The sequence below is a fragment of the Stegodyphus dumicola genome, chromosome 3 (genome assembly GCF_044657685.1).
Source record: "Stegodyphus dumicola isolate Sdum_Otavi_A_Nest chromosome 3, ASM4465768v1".
In the NCBI taxonomy this organism is placed as follows: Eukaryota; Metazoa; Arthropoda; class Arachnida; order Araneae; family Eresidae; genus Stegodyphus; species Stegodyphus dumicola.
Window position 1 is genome coordinate 93589127 of NC_140770.1, and position 21245 is coordinate 93610371.

The following is a 21245-nucleotide window of genomic DNA, read 5'->3' on the forward strand; positions in this document are numbered from 1 at the left end:
ACATATCGCCATGTAATCACTATCGTATTTATATGACAGCCAGACACACTATCCAGAAAATTCATACTATGGTTCACAAATAAATAAAATAACAAATAATCACAAATCCCTACTTCTATCATGCACAGCCACTAAAAATAATCTCCCATACCTTCTTTCCACACCTCCAAATACCCATTGCCCCTCAACAGGATGGCCACGACGATATTTCCTTATGCCGAACTTCAATTCAACAATTTTCACCATTGAATCTTTTCCCCCTAGCTTCTCAGACACAAAGCATGACGGGAACCAATGAACTCCAGCGAAAGATTTTTCAACGTCAACAGGGTTGCCATACAACGCGCAATCGCACCAAAAACCAGCGCAGAACACATATCGCCGCATTTGGTGAAATTAGGGCGTATATCAGAGTTGTATCCAGAATATCTGTCCTTCTTATTTTATAATGGAGTTTCAAAGTAATTCACAGTTAATTCATAACTGTAGTATTTCATTTTACTGCTGAGTTAAAATTTAAAAAAATAAAAAGATCTGATTTTTTTAATGCAAATATTATTTATATTACTTTATTTTTAATTTGGCATTAAATATGTATGTGTTTAAGAATGTGTGTATGTACAAAAGAATACAATAAAATAGTTATAAAAATAAAATGCCTGAAAAAAAACTGTTAAACCAAAGGAATGTATTGGTTACTGTGAAGATAGAAAAAAAGGATTGGTTGATCTATACATTATGGTAACTTAGCGTTTTTTTGGCGAAAATTTGGCGACCAACTCTCCTACAGCAACCCTCTATTTTTTTTCCCCGCCGCCATTTTGTCTTCACGAAGTAAAGACATGTTTCTTTTCTTTTTATCTACTGAACACTTCTTCCAACAATCTACTAGCCGAATTACACTTATGCTAGAAATTTTATCAAACAAAACTGCTTAATCATGACAAATATTCACTGCAAAATTGGGAAAAAGTGCACAATACCATACTCCTTACGCGTTTTTCAAAATAACACATACACATAAACCATGTACACGGCGACTTATTTTTACTTAAAAAAACATCCCAGAATTGCACAAAAATGGCATTGCGCACACTCTTCACTATATCCATGTACACTGCTTTTTTCTCATAAATTAAAAAAGTTTCACGAAAATACATGACAATTTTCTCAATCTTTAAACCCGGTAAAAAGAACATATATGAAATTACCTGATCGCGAAAAAGTATTTACCCTTTACAAATATGAACATTTCCACATATAAAATAAATAAAATATCCAAAACCTTTTACCTCTAAATCATCTATTACATTATACACGTCACCAACGAATTCATACCGCAAGCATTACAAATACTTAATATCAAATATTTAAATTATTTCCATGCACGTTTATTTCAACTTAAATGTATACCAAATTCCTACAAACATAAAATTCACAAAATAACTATCATTTCATTAAAATATAATTAAATTCAAAAACACTACTTAAAATATAAATGAGCACATACATTAAATTAATAAAAATTACCTTACAATCCTAATTACTTTAAACTAAATCATTGCTAATAACAATTTTCCCAATAATACAAAATTCCTTTCCACCTTACATTTAGAACAATGCATAAAAATAATATCCTCAAATAATTAAAAATACTAACTTACCTAATCTTCTTCAGAATCTTGATTACGTGTCCGATAAACTTTTCTTGAGTTACGGCCATGGGATCCAAAAATTCACGAACACTGTTTCACACAACACAGAATAAACCAAATACAAAATTTCTAGATTTGTTCCAGATTTCCCCCCTTTTCCGATTCAAGAACCGTAATTCGTCCATTAATATCACATGACATATCCCATGATCTCTCATTTCCCTCACACAAAATAATGCGTAATCGGAACTAAGTACTGCTCACATTATTACCAAAGTCCCAGGTAGTAACCTTTATCACCTCCAAAATGTCGCCAAACTACCAGTTACCGTATTGTAAAGATCAACCAAAGGATTTAGTTTTAACTGACAGTTTATCTCTCAATCTATTATTCTTTGGGTTAGAGTATAGAGAAGGATACCCCTTGTATTATTGCCAAGTTGTTTGATTTGTGGTATCCTAAGTAGTTGAATTTTATGGAAACTCTATTATGACATAATTGGTTGCATGATTGCGGTAAGTTCATGAAGGCTTGTGGTGTCTGTGTTGGGTAGGAAGTATATTGCTTGTTTTGTGACCATATCGCAGAGCAGAGTTTGAACGATAGTGAAAAACCATATTTAATGTGCTCAAGATTTCTGCAGCGAGTGGCAACAGTAATGGACTATCCATCAATGGGCATATCGATGGAATTCCTTACAATATGATCATTGACACAGGAGCTGAGGTTATCATCATTCAGAAAGATTTAGCTCAACAATTTAAAGATAAACTCATTTAGATGCTATCCTGGGTTACCCTCCAGACTGCATCTGGTGATAAAATCGACATAGATGGGGAAGTTAAACGGGAACATCATGTTCGGAAGTCTTATCACACAGCATATGTGGCTAATATTACAGATCCTTGCATACTCAGTTTGGACTTTTGAAGGAAATACAATTTTTCCTTGGACATCAAAAACAACAAACTGCTTTCAGCATCAGATGACATAAATATCCATCATCAGAAGAGATCAGATGAGGATCTCTTCTGATGATAAACAAAAATTAAGCGAACAGATATTCAAAATGTCTTGTCTGAAAGACCCTGCTCAGAAAGCTGCCAAGATCATACTAGGGTGGAAGAAAAACACCAGACTACTGACTTTTCTCTATCCCAGATGCTCATTGGTCATGACCCTTGTCTTTTGTGTGATCTCTTATTTGGTCACCCTCCGGATGCACCTTCATCGCCTGAGAAATATATCCAAGGTCTCCAGGCCCAGTTTAAAGTGATGCACAACTTTGCATAAGAGCAAGTCATATTCGCAATGAAGAAGATGAAGACCGGATATAACATGAGAACTATTGGACATCGATTCAATGAAGAAGACAAGGTGTGTTTGTGGAATCTGACTTGTCAAAAAAAGACTGTGTCTGAAACTATAGTCATCTTGGAATTGTTCATACACTCCAAAACAAGCTGAACGGCATCATAGTATGGCTCCGTAAGTCATCGAACTCTAAGCCTAAAGCCATTCATTATGACAGGTTAGTTTCTTACTATGGCCATAGTATGTAGTGTATATAATTGTAAATGGTATTGTGAATAGTAAAAGAGCATGGTCCTTTTTGTTTCTAAATTTGTATTTGATTTGATTTAAGTTACTTATTGCAATTATTGTTTATGTTGTTTGTTATTGTAATGTAAAGTTTATTATTGCATTGATGCCTTAGTTGTAAGTTTGGCTTCCTGTCCAGGTCCAGGCATTGTACTGCCCGGGACGTGCAGTCCTTGGAAAGGGGACAATGTTACAGATTTTGTATTTCATTTGCTATTTTTACTAGAATTATAATTAAAATTGTTTTATTTACCCATGCAATGCAGCGCATGGCGAGTTTTAAGAGAAAACTATAAAAAAGTAAAAATACAGGAGAATGCACATTTAATATTTAATAACTAGATATCTCGTAATTGTACTCTTTTGCTTTCCAGAAACCTTGAGAAAGTGGAAATTACCAGAAACTTCTTGTGGCTGGTTAAAAAGCTATTAAAGCCAGAGAAAAACATCTCAATTCGGTTGTTTTACTAAGTTGTCGTCGCTTACTTAGATGCTGTAATTTTGAGATCAGATTAGCTTACTCTGAACTTTGAATTGAGTTCTATTTAATGTTTTAGTAGTTTAAAATTTAACTACTGTATGATGTTGTACAAATATCTGTGAGGAAAAATTTCAGCATTTTGTTTTATTTCCTGTGTTAAAAATAAATTTTATTAACCTTTCATGAAACTTATGCATTCAATGTATTACGAACGCTTACTCACGCAACAATACATTTCGAAGAAAGGAATTGTTGAGGAGTATTTATTTTATGAATCTCTTCGTGATAGAACAACTGCAAATGAAATTTTCAAAGAAATTCACAATGTCAGGAATGGATATTACTTGGAATAAGTTCATTTCCATATGCAGTGACTGAGCTTGGGCTTTAACAGGAGAACATTCCAGTGTTATTTTAAAATAAAGAAAGTCATATCTGAAACTAAATTTACTTACTGCTCTATTCATCATGAACCTTTAATACCTAAAACAATCCCCAAAAATCTAAAAATGGATCATTTTTTAATAGCCGAGTTTTAAATTCAAGAATATTTATGTTTTATGACAAGAACTAGGCAGTGAACTTGAAACGTTTTTGTTAGATTCCGAAGTAAGATGGTTATCCAGGGGCAAAGATTTGAATCTTCTTTTTGAACTTAATCAAAAATTTAAATTTCCCTATGCGATTCAAAATTTGAATTACAAAAATGTTTATCTAGTGAATTATGCTTCGCATGTTTAGCCTATTTAACTGATATTTTTTTTTTTTAAGTTAAATGAATTAAATTTAAAATTACAAGGACAAAGTGTTAATTTGTTTACTATTAGAAATAAAATAAATGCAATGACTAAAAAAACTCAAGCTAATAATCAAAGAATTGGGTAATAATATTTTAAGCTTTTTACCACATTTTAGAAAGTTTTATAGCCAGGAATAATTTGAAAGTAAAAAAAGAATTAGCATCCAACATTAAAAATCATTGTTTTCCATTCATAAATAATTTTAACATGTATTTTTTCGAGGATTTTCAAGAAGGAAATTGGATTAGAAATCCATTTTGTTCAAATATACACTGCTCGGAAAAAAAAAAAAAAGGGACAATTCTATATCTCTTGTTCTACTGGGCCGATTCACGAAATTCAAATTGCATTCTTCGTGTCTCGAAAGCACGGCTTAGGATATATATTAGATTTATAGGTACTATTCGGTTTCGAGGGCCGTAAAAAAGTTGCAGCGAAATTGTACGCGCAAAAGCGGCAAATCTAGCAAAAGCGCCCATTTAACAGTGTCCCAAATCTAACGTACGCGCTGATTTCAGATTGCGTAAGTTTATATAGTTCTATATTTCTTAAGACGCCATTGAAATACTAATTTAATTTTTAAATCCTTTTTTGATATCCTATGGATTAACAATTTGAGAATTGCCCACGACGAAAACTCGACAATAGAATTTTATTTTTTCTTCAGGCATTCTGCTTCATTCTTGCTCTTTTTCTTTAGGCGTTATGCAAGTATTATTAAAAAGCATCCAACTTTTCGAAACATCTTGGTATTTCTGACAATCATTTTAAATAAAGTTATCTTTCATAAAGGCCCACAAACGGCCGAGTCGCCGAATACTGGTAGTTGACTCCGGGTTTCAAATCCCGGTAAACGGGCTGGTTGCATGGGCGTTTTCGTGGATTTTCTCATGTCTAACGCAGGGGTGTTTGTACTCCGGGTAAACCCCGGAATTCCGGGTATTTTGAACTTCAATACCCGGAAATTCCAGGGATGGTCGTTCAAAAGGAAGTAGGAAAAATAATGAATTATTTATTTTGATCTGGGTAATTTTGTTTGCTTTGAAAGCAGAAAACACAAGGTCAGTTTGTGCGGTGAAAACTTTTCCTTTCTTTCTCCAAAGGCAGTGATAATGCGTGAAAAGGAGGAAAAAACTTTTTGTTCTTTCCTTATTGCGAGTTATGACACATTCCCCCGGTTCTCGGACATTCTCTTCTGGATTCTTTTCGGCAAGTAGGCGCGGCAGAAAAAAAAGGGAGAGACTTCGTTCGACCAGATGTGCGATCACGTGACTCTGGGTTCAAAGGTCTTATCTCTCCTGGCATGGTGCCAATAAGTAGAGAAGGGGGATTTTTTTGCGGTATTAGCTATTTGTCATTGATCTATTCTCAACTTTTTTTTTCCTCTGCTGTGTAAAATTTTCGTTTCATTTATTGATGCACATGTAAATTTTTCGTTTCGTTTATTGAAATATTTTTTTATTTATGTATGCAAGAGAATTTCACTATGAAATTTCTCGATATAAATAGTGATATTATACAATTATCAACTGTAAATGAGGAAAATAAAAGTCAACCTTCCTGCAATTATGAAGTTCACCACAAAAGAAAGACAAGCCCACAAACATCAGAAAATTAAAAAAAAGCAGCAGAAATTAGATAATTTTTTTTTAAAGAATTAATTCAGCTAATTTAAAATATTTACATAAAATGTAGTAGTTTATATGTTTGAAAATTTATGGTTATTAATTTTGCAAAAAAAGTAATTCATTGAACTTTTATAATTAGGTCATTCAATACTTCATAATTGTAATTTTTCATTTCTCTCCCCCTCCTTCTCGAAACTCCAAAATGTCGGTAGTAAGTCCGTAAAAGTTTCAGGGGATTTTTGGGGTCCCACAAACACCCCTGATAACGTGTATGCCAGCTGGTTTCCCTTAGAAATTTCTTCACGAAGGCATCCTTCCTTTTAGGCAGATAGCCTTGCTTTGCCGTAACTTAATAATCCAAGTCAATCCATTTCATCAGAGCCTTTATCAGTCTATAGAGGCTAAGCATTTTGAAGGTATGAGATAAAAGGAAAGACCGGTTTCATCAAGAGGTTTTGGTTTATTTAATTATGACAAAGCACACTAGGGCTATCTGCTAAGGGAAGGATGCCTTCGTGGAGGACTTTCTAAGGGAACTGGCTCGTATACACGTTACACATGTGGAAAACCATGAAAATGCCCATGCAGACAGCCCGTTCGCAGGATTCCAACCTAGGATCGAACTACTGGTGTTCAGCGACTTTACCGCTCGGCCGCTGTTTCATTAGGAGGGAAAAAAAAGTCTTTAGTCATCCACATACATCACTGGATAAACTCTTGAATCTTCAAATAATTTGACTGAGAAATCATAGGATTCTCCATTTATGATACGCTATGATGTTCTATAACGTAATTTAAATTTATACAACCATATAGTCTAAAACCAGTTGCTCTTCACTTTAAGCTGCAATGATATCGTTTTTGTCTTTTCTGTTAACACAAGCTCAATTGATGGTATTTGCTGGTGTACATGTCCAAGTGTTTTCTCTTTGAACACCTAAATTCTTTGAAGTATCCTGAAAGTATCTTCAAAAGCGTCCAACTTTTTTAAACATCTTGGTATGTCTGACAGTCAAATTTCCCTGCAAATTTTTGCTTACTTTTCTCTCTAATTTTCTTCTTTCCTTCTACAGTTATTTTCAGTGCTCACACAAGAAAATTATGATTTTTCGATTGCTAGACTTCCATAAATTTTACATTCTTGTCGGTTTCTTTAAAAATATCAATTACATGAATTGCATTTCAGCTGAAGACAGCTTTTCATTTTCTAGTCATTTTAACTATAAATAAAGTTTAAAGCGAAGTCCAAAGGATAAATATTTTAATTGAAAGATTTTTTGCTAAATGACAAAAAGTAAAACAGTCCAGCAGTGTTTATTGTGTACCACCGAGTGACCTGATTCTTATATCGGCTGAAGCAATTTAAATCATATTAAAGATCATGTTTTTTTATACAATTTATAAGCGAGAGAAAAATTAGATTCTTAAAACATTCTTTCTAAGAGGATTAATATAAAAATTTATATTTATATATATATTTTTAAAGCTGGGACTTGAATTAAACTGTCAAACTTTTAAAATTTAATTTACATGATGCTTATAATTAAAGTTCCACTTTGAAATGGTCATAAAAGGAAAACTACCGGACCAAATGTTAATCACACTTGGGAATCCTGTAAAGGAGGTTATGGAAATTTATTTTCCGCGGGAAGAAAAAAAAAAAAAAAAAAAAAAGAGCTAAAAAATTCGCCACCAGGGGAAAAATGGCGCTCTATGCAATATTGTTAAATGAAATAAGACATGAAAATATCGGTTTAAAATGTGTTTAATCATTTCCGAAATATGTTACAAAGCTTGTTCAATGTAGCGTCCAGCATTTTCCGTAAGCAAGTTAAATCCTGTTACTGCATTCTCAATAGCAGCTCTTAGCATATCAGGAGGAATGTTACGGACATGTCGGTGTATCACATTTTTCATTTCTGCCAAATTGTTTAGATTATCACCACGTTACTGCAGTACTTACGTAAAATGCCACGTTACTGCAGTTCATGTATCACGAAACATTTTAACATTGACTCTAAGCGAGCTACAATCACAGTAGTCCAGCTGTCGATTGCTATTCAGAGAAAAATGGTTCAGTTATGAAACTAGCTGTCATTCCACATCAAACGGTGTGGAATAACTGTTATGCAATCGAATGCAGTAGGAGAATGCAATGGAACTAGGTAGATAACATAAGGGATTTCTTTGGCCCAAATCAATTAAAAGCGTTTTAAATCGGTATCTTCATGTTTTAGGGCCGAATTCAGGCTTCAAAAATTACAAATTAGCGATCTGTAAGAAAACGAGTTCCAGATTGTACGCACTTGTGCGAGTGAATTGCGATCTCACATTTTCTAATCGCTAATTCGGTGTTTTCACGGATGAATTTCTCCCTTACACAGATGGCGCACTCGACTTTTATCGAATTTAACGCCTTTAAATGGTAATTTGCTTATTTCAAAGTTTCTTAAGTTTAACATATTAAACTTGTGTAACAAAAGGTTAAGTTAGATTCCGACCCATATTTCATTTAACAATATTGCATACAGCGCCATTTCCTCCCTGGTGGTGAGGTTTCAAACTTTCTTTTTTTCACGTAAAATAAATTCTCATGACCTCCTTTACTCGGTTACACAGTTTGATAACATTTGATCCAGTAGTTTTCCTTTTATGACCATTTCAAAGTGGAACTTTAATTATAACCACACTGCATATTATTAAATTTTAATCTGAAGCTATGCTTTATATGTATACCTTGCGCAAGATTTTCGCTTTTATGGAAAAATAAAGAATCGAAGCAAATATACTTAGGATAATGTACGAAAACTGAAAAAATTTCGCCTCCCTCCAAAAATAAAATACTGAAACTTTCACCTTGAATTTATCGGATTATCGAAATATTCAATTTGACTTATCTTCTAAATCCTAGTTCCAACAAAAATTCCGAATTACTGAATCTGAAGTAAAAGGTTATTATATATTCACTGTATGTTAATAAAGTAATCAGAGTGTAATAAAAATAGATTACGGAATTTATGCTGATCCAACATTTTGTCTGAATGCACAACATGTAATGGAAGAGAAGTGTTTTTGTAGAGACCTGTTTTTCACATGCCTCTAAAAGTAGATGTCATACTCTTTTTGTCTCTTCAATGTCAAAAAACTTTCCTGTGAGAGGCAACTTTAGTTTTTTTGGAAAGAAAAGAAATTGCAAGAAGACAAATTTGAAGAACATGCAGGACGATTGAGTACACATACTTATTTTCAGAATACAAGCAGTTCTCCGATTGGTTATTGAATAATGAAAAGATGCATTGTCATGCAATACAAAACATTTGGAATATGTTTTCTGACTGAATAACATAAGATTAAAAGTCATCTGCTTAATTCACAGCCATTTACAAGTCAACTACTCGGGCAATTGCAGAATCGTTTTGATTTTGAGCTTGTAAGACAAACTTAATATCACTGGATTTAAACACTTCTTTAATCTTCCGAGAACATTCCTTCTTTAGCTCATATTCCAAGAATATTAAGTAAATACAGTTATTGCAAAATTGAATACAGTCAAAAGTCATTAATTCAGACACCCATAATCCGGAATGATCTATACTCAAAGCTACAAACTTTCTGCGCATGCGCCTAAGACCTTAACGGCTGCTAATATGCTTGTGCGCATGCGCAAAATACATTTACGAACGCGCGTTTAATGTATAACGGACGGTATAAGCTAAGCTAAAATTATCTAATTCAGTTAATGTTGCAGATTGCGTTGTTCCTTAATCTTCTAATTGGATCCGGCTTATTATTTTTTTCAGACTGTTAGAGCAATTTTATAAAAGTAAGCTTGAACTCTCGATTATGTCAAATAGAATTTCTGATATATATTTATTAATATGTAAAAGATTTACAAAGCGAAAATATGTTTCGAAGTCCATTAAACAAAAAGTGGAATTGCTGCAAAAAATGGATAAAGGCATATCCTTTGATTATCTAATCATTCCGAAATATGTTTATCAATTTCACGCTGCTCTGCGGGAGGAGGGAAACGATGCGGCACACAATGAATTGGAAGTTGATCTGTCAGCACTATCCTTATTTTCAGAGCAGATGTTTTTATTTTATTTGGCTTATAATTCCTTACTAACTGTAGTATTTCATCTCGATGTACTCCGTCTTTGATATGATTTAAATCAAATTCCTCGTCATTATAATTTGCTTCCCATAGTGAAGAAAGTAACACAGATGTTATTGAAAACGAAAAAATTTCGATTGACAAATTAGTCGGTATTCTCGACACAGCAATTATAGGACTTGAACAGCGGAACTTTGTAACTCAACAAGAAATTATGTCTGTCAAATAAATATTAAGCTTTTTTTTGTAAATTTTGATACTCTTTAGATCATAATTGTTCTTTATTTCATAAATTACGGTTTCATATTTTTAATTTTATAATTTCTGCATGCCATTTTACCAGATTTAAACTGATGATCTATAATCCGGAAAAATCGATAATCCGGAATCGCCGAAGTCCCGACGAGTCCGGATTAACGACTTTTGACTGTATTCATTTGCACTACGGCTTGGTAGTTTACTAATGAGTTAACAAAACTTAAATTCTGCTTTTTGTGTCTAAGAATACAACAATATTTTAAATATTAACAAATAAAATATTAAATTGGAGATTTAATTGGAGCCTCATGCCTAGCATTTGAAGATTGTTAAATACTAATTGTTTGTTGCGAAGTAACTCAGGCTGCATGGGTGGTTTTCATAGTTTTCTAGGTTCTCTTTACAAAGGTTCTCTATGAAAGCATCTTAACCAAATAGCTCCCATGTTCTTTCTATGTTCAAATAACCAACTAATCTAGTTTAAGTGCGATTTCCAAGTGAAGTTACCAGCAAAACCCGAATACTCATTAAAAATCATGTAGCTTGCCAATCGGAAGTAACATGAAAGATACGGCGCCAATGATTAAATTGCTGTTACTATACACTGTTTCTAAACGTAGATGGTCATTCCTTAATTAAATATAATTAATTTGTAACTTCTACTAGAGCTGATGGTAAGAATTGAAGTGCAAATAAATAATATCGTGTGCATTCTTTATTAATATAAAATTAGAAATATTTGCATTCAGACAGAAAGTTTTTTGAAATATTTGCAATTACTTTATAAGAAGGATTTATTCATAACCGTAACAATTACTTATTATATTGCTGATGATTAGAATTCAGTTCTTGACAATTACATTCAAAATTAGAATTTTAAGGATATAATGAAAATACGCTATGCAGAAAATACATTTTAGTATAAAAAATGAGTTGATTTTTTATGTTTAAAACTTCTTAAATTCATTTAATAAACATCGTACTCTCGTTGTTAACTGAATCCAGAATGTTGGGTGTCGTTTATATAATTATTCTTACTTGTCCACAGAACCTGCTGATTTATCCAACCATTAAGTAGCTGCAGATCATTTCTACATAACCATTGAACTTCCATTTATTCGGTCTCTAGAGGGTTGTTCTATGTTTATATCATAATTTGACTTTTATAAAAAATGTTTATTCTAAATCTTATGTTTCTATAAAAATATACTGTGCTTTAAAAATATGGATGATAGTATCAGCCACTCTTTCAGCCACTTCATAAGCAACAGCTTATTTAGAAATAAATTATGCAGTTAATGTCATAAAATATTTACATAAAATTCAAATAAACATCAAATGAAAGTTCTCAGTTTTAGACAATTCAGTTTAAACAAAGTTGAAGTAAAGTAGCAGACGATAAAATGCCGAAGATAAAAATTTACTTTTGTAAATATTTTTTTTTAAAAAAAAAGGAAGAAAGAGAGAAATAAAAAAAAGTAGTTAAAAATTTGAATAATATCATCTATAATTTTAAAAAAATACCTTTTTGTATAGTATTAATAAATATTTATTACGCATTATTGAGGGAACAAATTTCATATAATTAATTCTCCGTATAATTTTACTTGAAATTTAAGGTTAAAAATAGCTGTGGCAATTCACTGTAACAAAAATCCATAAACTACATTTGGCGTTATTATCGCTCAAGAAAAAGATGCCAAATTTTAAAACGGAAAATATGTAAATTCGTGTATATCTTAGAAAATTTTGAATAAAAAAGTCTAATTTTTTGCAGGTATACTTAGAAATACACCTACTTTAAGATGATGGTAAAAATTTTATAGGTTATAATTCGAAATCTTTTTTGAAAAATTTATAAAAATTATTTAAAAATAGAAATTTATAAAATAAAACACAAAAAATGGGTAAATTTTATTTGGAATGAACCTAAATTTTGAAATATGAATGGAAAAATAAAAAAAAGTTTAATAAAAAAGAGATATTAATAAATATGGTACAACTCTGATATACACCCTAATTTCACCAAATGTGGCGATATGTGTTCTGCGCTGGTTTTTGGCGAGATTGCGTGTTCTATGGTTACCCTGTTGATGTTGAACAATCTTTCGCTGGAGCTCGTTGATTCGCGTCTGTGTCTGAGAAGATGGGAGGGAAAGATAAAATGGTAGACGTTGTTGAATTAAAGTTCGGCAAAAGGAAATATCATTGTGGCCATCATGTTGAGGGGTAGTGGGTATTTAGAAGTGTGGAAAGAGGGTCTGGGAGATTATTTTTAATGGCTGTGCATGATAGATTTAGGAATTTGTGATTTTATTTATTTTTGAACCATAGTATGAATTTTCTGGAGTGTGTCTGGCTGTCATGTAAATACGATAGTGGTGGCATGTTAAAGGCGGTATGAAATTGGTATTTCTGCTGCTCGAAAAAGCATTAATTTATGGTAAGTGCATTTTATTTTATTCTTGTTCTTATTTTGTAGAATGTTGTGTTCATTGGTTATTTAGTATGAATTTCTGTCGTTATTGTTGTTTTTGAAACAGAACGCTGTGTACATGGTACTATTTGAAATTTATTGTTATTATGTTATTTTATAAAAGCGAGGTGTGTGTAGTTCGTAGATTTGTTCGTTGCCTAAATTGTGCAATTCGTAGATTTTTTTTAAGTTTAAACAGGATGCTGTATACATGGATTCTTGTCAAATATTTTTGATTAGAAACTTTACGTTTTTGCTATCTAATTTTTTGTTTTTGTTTCAGATTTTTAGCTTAAATCGTGTGTTCAAAGTGTAGTTTTTGCATATGCGAAAACCGCGTCTTTGGGACATTTTAGGCTTAAAGTTCGAAATATGGACAAAAAATTTAGATAGTAATATAGCAGCATGAAGTTTCTCGCCAGAAATGTTTGGCGAGAAATTTGGCAACTTGAGGGTGCATATCAGAGTAGTTCCATAAATATTTGCCAAATTCAATTAACATAGAGGAACTAAAATTTTGAAAGCTAATATTCTAAGAACCACTCGTACAATTTTTACAGAACTTGGCATTCTGGCATAATTTGAGTTGTAGAATCAAAATATGTAAAAAATTGGTATGTTATTTCAGAAAAAGTCCGATTTTGTGTCAAAATACCTATGTTAAAATAGTGTTATATATAAATCTAATATATATCCTAAGTCGCGCTTTTGAGACATGAAAAGTGCAGTTTGAATTTTGTCAATCGGCCCAGTAGAATGGGAGATATAGCACTGTGTCATTTTTTTTTTCTTGAGCAGTGTATCTGAAATTTTATCTTGTAAAGAAAAAGAACAATTGATAGAAATTTCTTGTGATCAAGCTTTAACTGAAGATTTCAAAAATAATCCACTTGTTAACTTTTGGCTGAACCCGCCCCCCCTCCCAAAAAAAAAAAATTAAAGCTATTAAATTTTTATTACCTTTTTGAACAACCTAGTTGTGTGAACAAGGATTTTGTTCCATGTTACATTTGAAAAATAAATACAAAATTAAAAGTTTATTGTAATTTATGGTTGAAAGTAAGTGAAATAAAACCAGACATAAAGAAATTGATCTCTCTTAAACAGGCCCAGATTTCACACTAAAGTTTAGAATTGAAGTATTATAGCTTAAGTTTTAATAATTAAAATGGTGACCAATTTTTAATTTACTATTTTTTTATGTGTGCATACTTAATACAAATAGCCAATATGTTGTGCAGATGGCAAATTTTTTTTTTTTTTTTTTTTTTCTTATTTCTATTGAGAAATTGTAAAATGTATTGGTGGTACTAAAGTTTTTCAATTTTTGTTTAGATTGTACGCATTAGTCAAAAGGCTTAGAACCACTATTCTAGATCATTACATTTGTTAATTAATAGGATTTATGTATACTTTAGATTTCCAATGTGAAGTTCAGGGGCAGAATTAAAATATGAGTATTTTTGTTTTTATCTGCATGTTCAAAAGTTCTGGCATCTAAGGAAATTTAATGTATTACTAGTACATGATGCATTTCTATGTCAACAGCTTCTAAATCCCTTTATATAACAAAAATTTGTATGATGATGACATAGGACATGATGTTGCTGATGCAGACTTGCAATCATAACTAATTAAGAACTTTTTATTCTTGACAAAACATTCTTAGAATTAAGCTTAACTAAGCTGACATAAGACGTACCCTTTCTTTAACAATTACTTTTGTGCTTTTTCACACATTTGTAAGAATATATGATAAAAGAGATAAGTGGGTGAAAAGAAAAGTGGAGAACAAATGCATAGATAACATTTTAAAGATTTGGCTAAAAGTAATACAGATATATTTTTATTTTATTCTCATTAGTTCATTAAAGTTTGGTTTGCAAATTTCTATCTAGTTATTGGCTCAATTTTTTAAAATAAATTTATTATAAGCATTATATAAGCATCATAATGACATGGGGTACTTTCAAATTATCCAGGCATGCCTCCGAAATGTCAGCAATTCATTAACATTTAATTTTTTGCCAACTTCTTACAGGAAAAGCAACAGTGATTGAAAATAGCACTGCACTAAGAATTCCATAAAGGGCAAGTGAATCAATGAAATTAAAAAAGCAAGAAATATCTATAATAAAATACTTACCTTTCTGAAGAACCTTATACGTATAATGTTTTTTGCCTTGTTGTTCTCTCCATGTATATAGCAATTTATTTTCACTTAAAAAAAATCAGAGAACTGCACAAATTTGGCATTAGCGCATAAATTTTTATTCATAAAACTTAATCATTTACAAAGTACAACTATATGAAATATGATTTTTTGCATTCTGTGCTGTTGGACAAATGCCATATTTTTTTAAGAAGTTCAGCACTTTCTTTTTCTTCAGCGGACAATATAAACAGTCCCATTATGATTTTTTACAAGAAAAAAGGATAAAAAAACAAATGGCAAATTTGAAATTAAAATTTTGCTCATGTACTGTACATGTGTGCATACCTGAATCCACATAAATACATTTTGGCGACGTCATGGGTTGCTTGTTTTGATGACCTTGCTTTATGAATACTTTTTGGCAGAGTGCGAATAATCAGAGAAGTACCCGAGAAAAATTTATATTTCAGTTAAATTTTAAAAATTTAACTCTTCTAAATTAATGCATTAAAATAAATTAATAAGTATTTAAAATTTTCTTTATGCAAATTTGGGAAAAATTTTTAATTTCCTAATACTCCCTCTGTATTGGGATGATTATTTGATTTATAAATTTGGTACCTGATTAAGGAGTTAGAAGTGGAAAAGTTTCGAATACATTACCTTCTACTTTTATAAAACAGAATTTTGATATTGTATGTCGATTTATTTCCATTTTTTTTATTGAGCTATGGGGGAAGCAAATTAAGATCTGAAAAGGAAAATGTGATTCTACTGGAACTACTGACTAACTTTAAAAATGAAAAACCTAAGCATGTTATTATAGTGTCTGTCAGTAAAAGACATGATGTGTCAGTCAGAACTGTTCTCTTAAGATATGAGACTGATCCAAGTGCTGCTATGAGACAGCCCTCTAAAGGTGATACAAAAATAAAGGGGCATAGTGGTCCCTGATGCAAAGGATATGAAGGAATTTTGAAAAAACTCCTGAAGGTTTTCCTTCCCAAACATACCTTGTTAAAAAACCTTGCTGTTGCTATGTGATTCACTGCAATGATGCAGAGAATAGAAAAGGAATGTATATTGAAGCATGTTTCAAGTAGTACTGTAAAATACAAATTGCAAGATTAGAATATATGAAAAAAAAAAAAAAAAGCATTGCTTTGAGCTCAGAACATGCTCCAGTAATGAATAAGTTAAAAAATTAAATAACATTTAATATTAATAAAAGAAAAGTTAATACTTATTATATTCATATAGTTATGTTGTGCTTGACAAAATATACCTTGAAATTAGTTGCAGAACAGGTAAAATAGTGTTTTTTAAATATAGAACAAAATAGTATATGCAAAAAGGAGAATTGTTTCGATGTAGAGGGAGTTGGTGTAATGTTTTACAGTACCTTCTGATTATCCGCAGCCTCACATATATTTGCCAATTTTTTGGCAACTTTGAAAATTAACAAAAATATTTTCTTTTTTCCTATTCTTTTTTGCTGATAGGCATACTTCTTTCATAACTAATAATAAAAAGAAGTGTTTTGCAAGGAATAAGAAATTTTATCAAAGAAGTCTGTATGGCAGATATTTACATTTTCATAGTCAGTGATTCAGTGAAATTATGGTTAAATATAAAGCACTTGAAACATAAAAAAATATGTTTGTTGCTGTGGATAAATCAGAAGGTATCTATTTGTATATTTTTGCTTTTGGAATATTTTGAAATAGTGATTTGTTTTGCATAGTTCAGTAATTCGTTTTCTTATTTTAGATTCTTAAATGTGAAATGGACATAATGGGTATGGAAATTCAGCTAGTTATAAAAGCTCCCAATCAGAATGTTGAAGACCAGATAATTTGTTGTAACTTGAATTGGACAGTTCAAAAGCTGAAAAATCATTTATCAGAAGTTTATCCCAATAAACCTGTATGTATAAGTTCTAAAGTTTATTTTCCTAGTAACAAATTTATTTTTCCACTTGTGATTTTTAAATTATATATTTATTTTATTTTATTTTATTTAGATTATAGAAGAGCAGAAATTGATATATTCTGGACGTTTGCTTCATGATCATTTGCATTTAAAAGATATATTAAGACATGTGAGTTAAAATAGTTTCATATAGGCATGATTTATGAAAATTTTACTGTATGTATATGAAATATGAAAAAGTAGTTGTAACTTGTTTTATTTGATTTTTTATTTAAAATGATTAAATAGTAGAGTATCGTTAATAAGCTGCTTTTTTTTTTTTTTTTTTGATAGATATTTGAAAACTATAACTTTTTCCTTATGTATGTATGTATTGTTGCGTTCTTTCTCTTCTTCTGACACCAGTTGTTACATTATATCCTTCCTTCACATTCGTACAGGGTTTGTAGATTTAGAGTGAATAACGATGACACTTGATGAAGTATCGAAACACACTTTATGTACCAATATTAATCAGATAGCTCCAAAATCACTTTTACAGTTGTCAAACTTTATAAACACGCTGACACGTTCAGCGACACAGCCTTCACACTGTCAGGCAATAACGGTAGAAACAGCTTCACTGAAAAGCGCTAGAGTACAGCTTCCGATTCTGCTTGGTCGTTCTCGGAACTCCACATACTCTTGAGACTCTTCACGCTACAACTCGCGATGCACTCGACGATACACAAGAATATAGCTCTCGACTCGGCATAGTCTAAGACAAAACTTGACGATGCACTAATTCGCAATACACTAAAAGACTCTCTTGATGCATTCGACGACCAACTCGGCACTAGACTTCAAGAGACTCGCTCAATGGCTGACTATCAGCTCTCTAGACAAAGCACACACTCGATACTAACTATCTCTCACTCTAGATGAGGCACACACACTTGCCTTCTCGGCGAGGCACACTCACTGCGGACCAGCAGGGTTTATATAGTAGTCGGCTTGTGTTCGAGAACATTCTGGGCTAAACCGGTAAGAATTTATTGCAGGAGGTTCTCCATTCGTCCCTGGCATATCACTAATTTTGTCGCCAATTGGGCGATTTCTCGCCAATTGTGTAAACCTTTCCATCTTTTGTCATTTTATGGCAACCCTGAACCTTCTTTGCAGGTTCAGGGTTGCCATAAATGACACGTAAATATAATATATAAAATAATGACCATAAATAAAGCTATCTCACCACGACTGTACATTTCGTAACAGTATTATATTTTATGTAACTAAAGAAGAATAAAGTTAAAACATATCTTTCTGGAAAAAAAATTTGATGTGGATGCAGTTTTAAAATGGTATGAGTTTGAATGTAAACAGATAAAAATTGATGAAATTTGCATTATTCAGATAATGATGTGATTCTTATATAAATAGACTTCTAAGCAATTGCAGCCGTTTCACTTTTATCTTTGTATAGACTGGAACTCAGTTTAGTTGAATGGTAAAAGTAGCATAAAGAAAAGCTCATTTTAAATATATAATGAGTTTTTTTTTATTATTATTATTATTATTATTATTATTAGTCCAAAGGGGCAGTTTGCCCTGAAGGACTATTATTTTCATTTTGGCATTTTGCGTTGGTTCATTATAAATGTCTGACTTACTTTTGAAATTGTTGCCACCAAATATTATTGCCCTGTATTACATTTAAAGAAATTAAATAATGAAGAATCTGCATAAATATATGTATGTTTCTTGCATTGTGATAAAACAACGGTACCTAGAGCCATCCAGTTTTGAATAACGTATGTTTCCACCCGAATATGTGCATTTGGAAGCCCAAATTTATAATTTGTTTTGTTATCTATATCATATTTTGTAAAACTTTAATGAATTTTTTATTAACAAATTCAATGATTTAAAAGCGAGCAATGGCAACACTCTACAGGGTGGGAAACCTTTTTATTTCCAGCGTGTTTAACTATGTATCGGAAATTCTAAAGATATGCTTATTAAAATTATTTTGCTATGTCGCTGTTGAACTGATTTTTATGGTTTAAGTGCAAAGAACGTGATATTTAATAAATAAAAGTAACACACAAAAAGTTAAAAAAAGCCGCTTTGGAAGTAATAGGAAACCTTTTTTTTTTTTTTTTTTTTTTTTTTTTTTGGTGTGTGTGTGTGTATTGCTAGATTTGCATTTAGGTGCATGAAACTCAGACTGTTGTTATTAAATTTATTGTATTTAGAACAGCATAATTAATATACGGGTTGTTTACATCCCCTGAGTACTAAATTCAGTTGGGTTAACAAATAAAATGCATACAATATCCAATTAGAGTAATGTATATAATGAGAAAATAATTTTAAATTTTTTGTTATAGCAACCTTATTCATGAATTTTAACTCAGTACCTCCTTATCATTACAGTCCCCTATTTTAATAAATGGCAGCAAAACTGTTGATAAACTGGTAATGCAAACCATCTAAGAATAAATAGCTGGCAGTCTTAATGATCATTTATAGTTTTTTGTGATAAGAACTTTGAGTAAAATGTGTGTTATCAGCTTATTTTTTATACATAAATGTTAGCAGTTCACGATCACTCATAATTCTCTTATGACAGGAAGAGTTTTTCACATGTTAATGTATTAAAAAAAAAATTGCTAAGAAAAATTTGTTTTACCTCACATTCAAATGTGCAAAAATGCCCATTCAATAAAACTACATATCAATGACAGCATTTGGAGGTATAATGTTAAAGTTGTAGGTGAAAGAAAAGCCTAGGTTTTGACAACCAATTTAGTAATTTTAGAATATACGAGTATAACAGCCTAACCATTTATTTATTGTTGGGCAAAGAAACTGATGTCAAAGTTGTTGTTATGGCATGAATGGAATGCACAGCCACACCCACCACGATAGCAATATCTGGCACCCTCGAATTATGATTATTACTTATTCCAATTTTTAAGTGCTAAAAATTTATTACAAATGAGGATGTCAAAGATCAATTAGATCAGTTTATTGTAAGCAAAGGTCAGAACTTTTGTAAAGGCAGAATCATACACCAGAAAAATGGCAAAAGATATTAGACTAAAATGGTCAATATATAATTCAGTAAAATATTTTTATAAGGAAGATGTTTTTCTTCACATGTAAAATAATTAAATTTCTTTCTGAACAACAGGTTATTTTCATATGATATTTGTAAAAGGTGGCATTAAGTAACAGATATGGAAAGTGTAGGTTAAAACTGGTTAAACAGATTAAAATGCATTATTTGGAATAGATTCAACAGAGATATGAGATCATTAAAATTATAGTGACAGCAGCAGCATTATAAAAAAAAATGCTTTTTTGTGGGAGGCAGAAGTAGCAAAAAGAAGAGAGTTTGGTTAGCAGCTAACATTCTGCTTTATAACATCATAACATGCTGTTACATAAAAAAGTAACTGCTGTTTATGATGCATTTCCATGAAGTGAATTGATGTTTGAAGTGATTCTCAGCATGTTTTTGAACAATGTTATCCATTGTTATTGAAATGGATAAAGTATAGTACAGCAGTTGTAAGGAATGGTAATGCCAAACACTAAAAAAGCTCTAGAAAGTGATCAAGTAAAAAGAATGTGCATTTTTAAAGTTTTTTTAAGGGAAAAAAAAAAAATTTAAAATAAATGGAGAAGAAGTTTTTTTAACCCCCTAAGGGTTGTGGACATAAAATTCCATGTAGGACAAGGCTTTTCAATTTGTTATACATGAAAATTTCTGCTAGCTGATCTATCCATTTTCAGGTTTAATATATATTGGAATAAAAGAAGTTAAGGTATAAAGTGCGAGGGTCATTTTGAAATTTTAATGAAGAAAATATGATTGTAAAATTTCAGGGCCAAACCTGTAATGTTCAAAAGGTTAATTAGGGTAGAATATATGCCATATGAGAATATTGAGATATGACATTGAGAATGACATTGTCTCATATGTGGTCTTGTGCTGTAATAGCAGCATGTCCAGCTAGCAGTTTGAAGATCCAGGGTTTGAATCCTGTAGAGAACTTAGTTTATTTTTCAAGTTTCCCAACTTTGAAAAATTCTGCATATCTTTATATTGGCACTCAGGCTGAATTACAGTGAACAATAATTTGTTACAATCTG

At 31.4% G+C, this 21245-nt stretch overlaps 1 protein-coding gene across 4 annotated transcripts in view; it reads left to right on the forward strand.

Annotated features, from left to right (window-relative positions):
* LOC118190477 (homocysteine-responsive endoplasmic reticulum-resident ubiquitin-like domain member 2 protein) overlaps positions 1-21245 on the forward strand; it is a 42450-nt gene that overhangs the window by 1663 nt on the left and 19542 nt on the right. For 2 of the 4 annotated variants that reach the window (XM_085813082.1, XM_035361193.2), the window contains exons 1-3: positions 12877-12985; positions 16944-17099; positions 17197-17274. In XM_085813082.1, the coding sequence (XP_085669208.1) occupies positions 12983-12985; positions 16944-17099; positions 17197-17274 (237 nt within the window). In that variant the 5' untranslated portion in view covers positions 12877-12982. Of the gene's footprint in view, positions 1-12876; positions 12986-16943; positions 17100-17196; positions 17275-21245 lie in introns of those variants that run through there. The other 2 variants (XM_035361191.2, XM_035361192.2) reach the window with 1 other exon arrangement.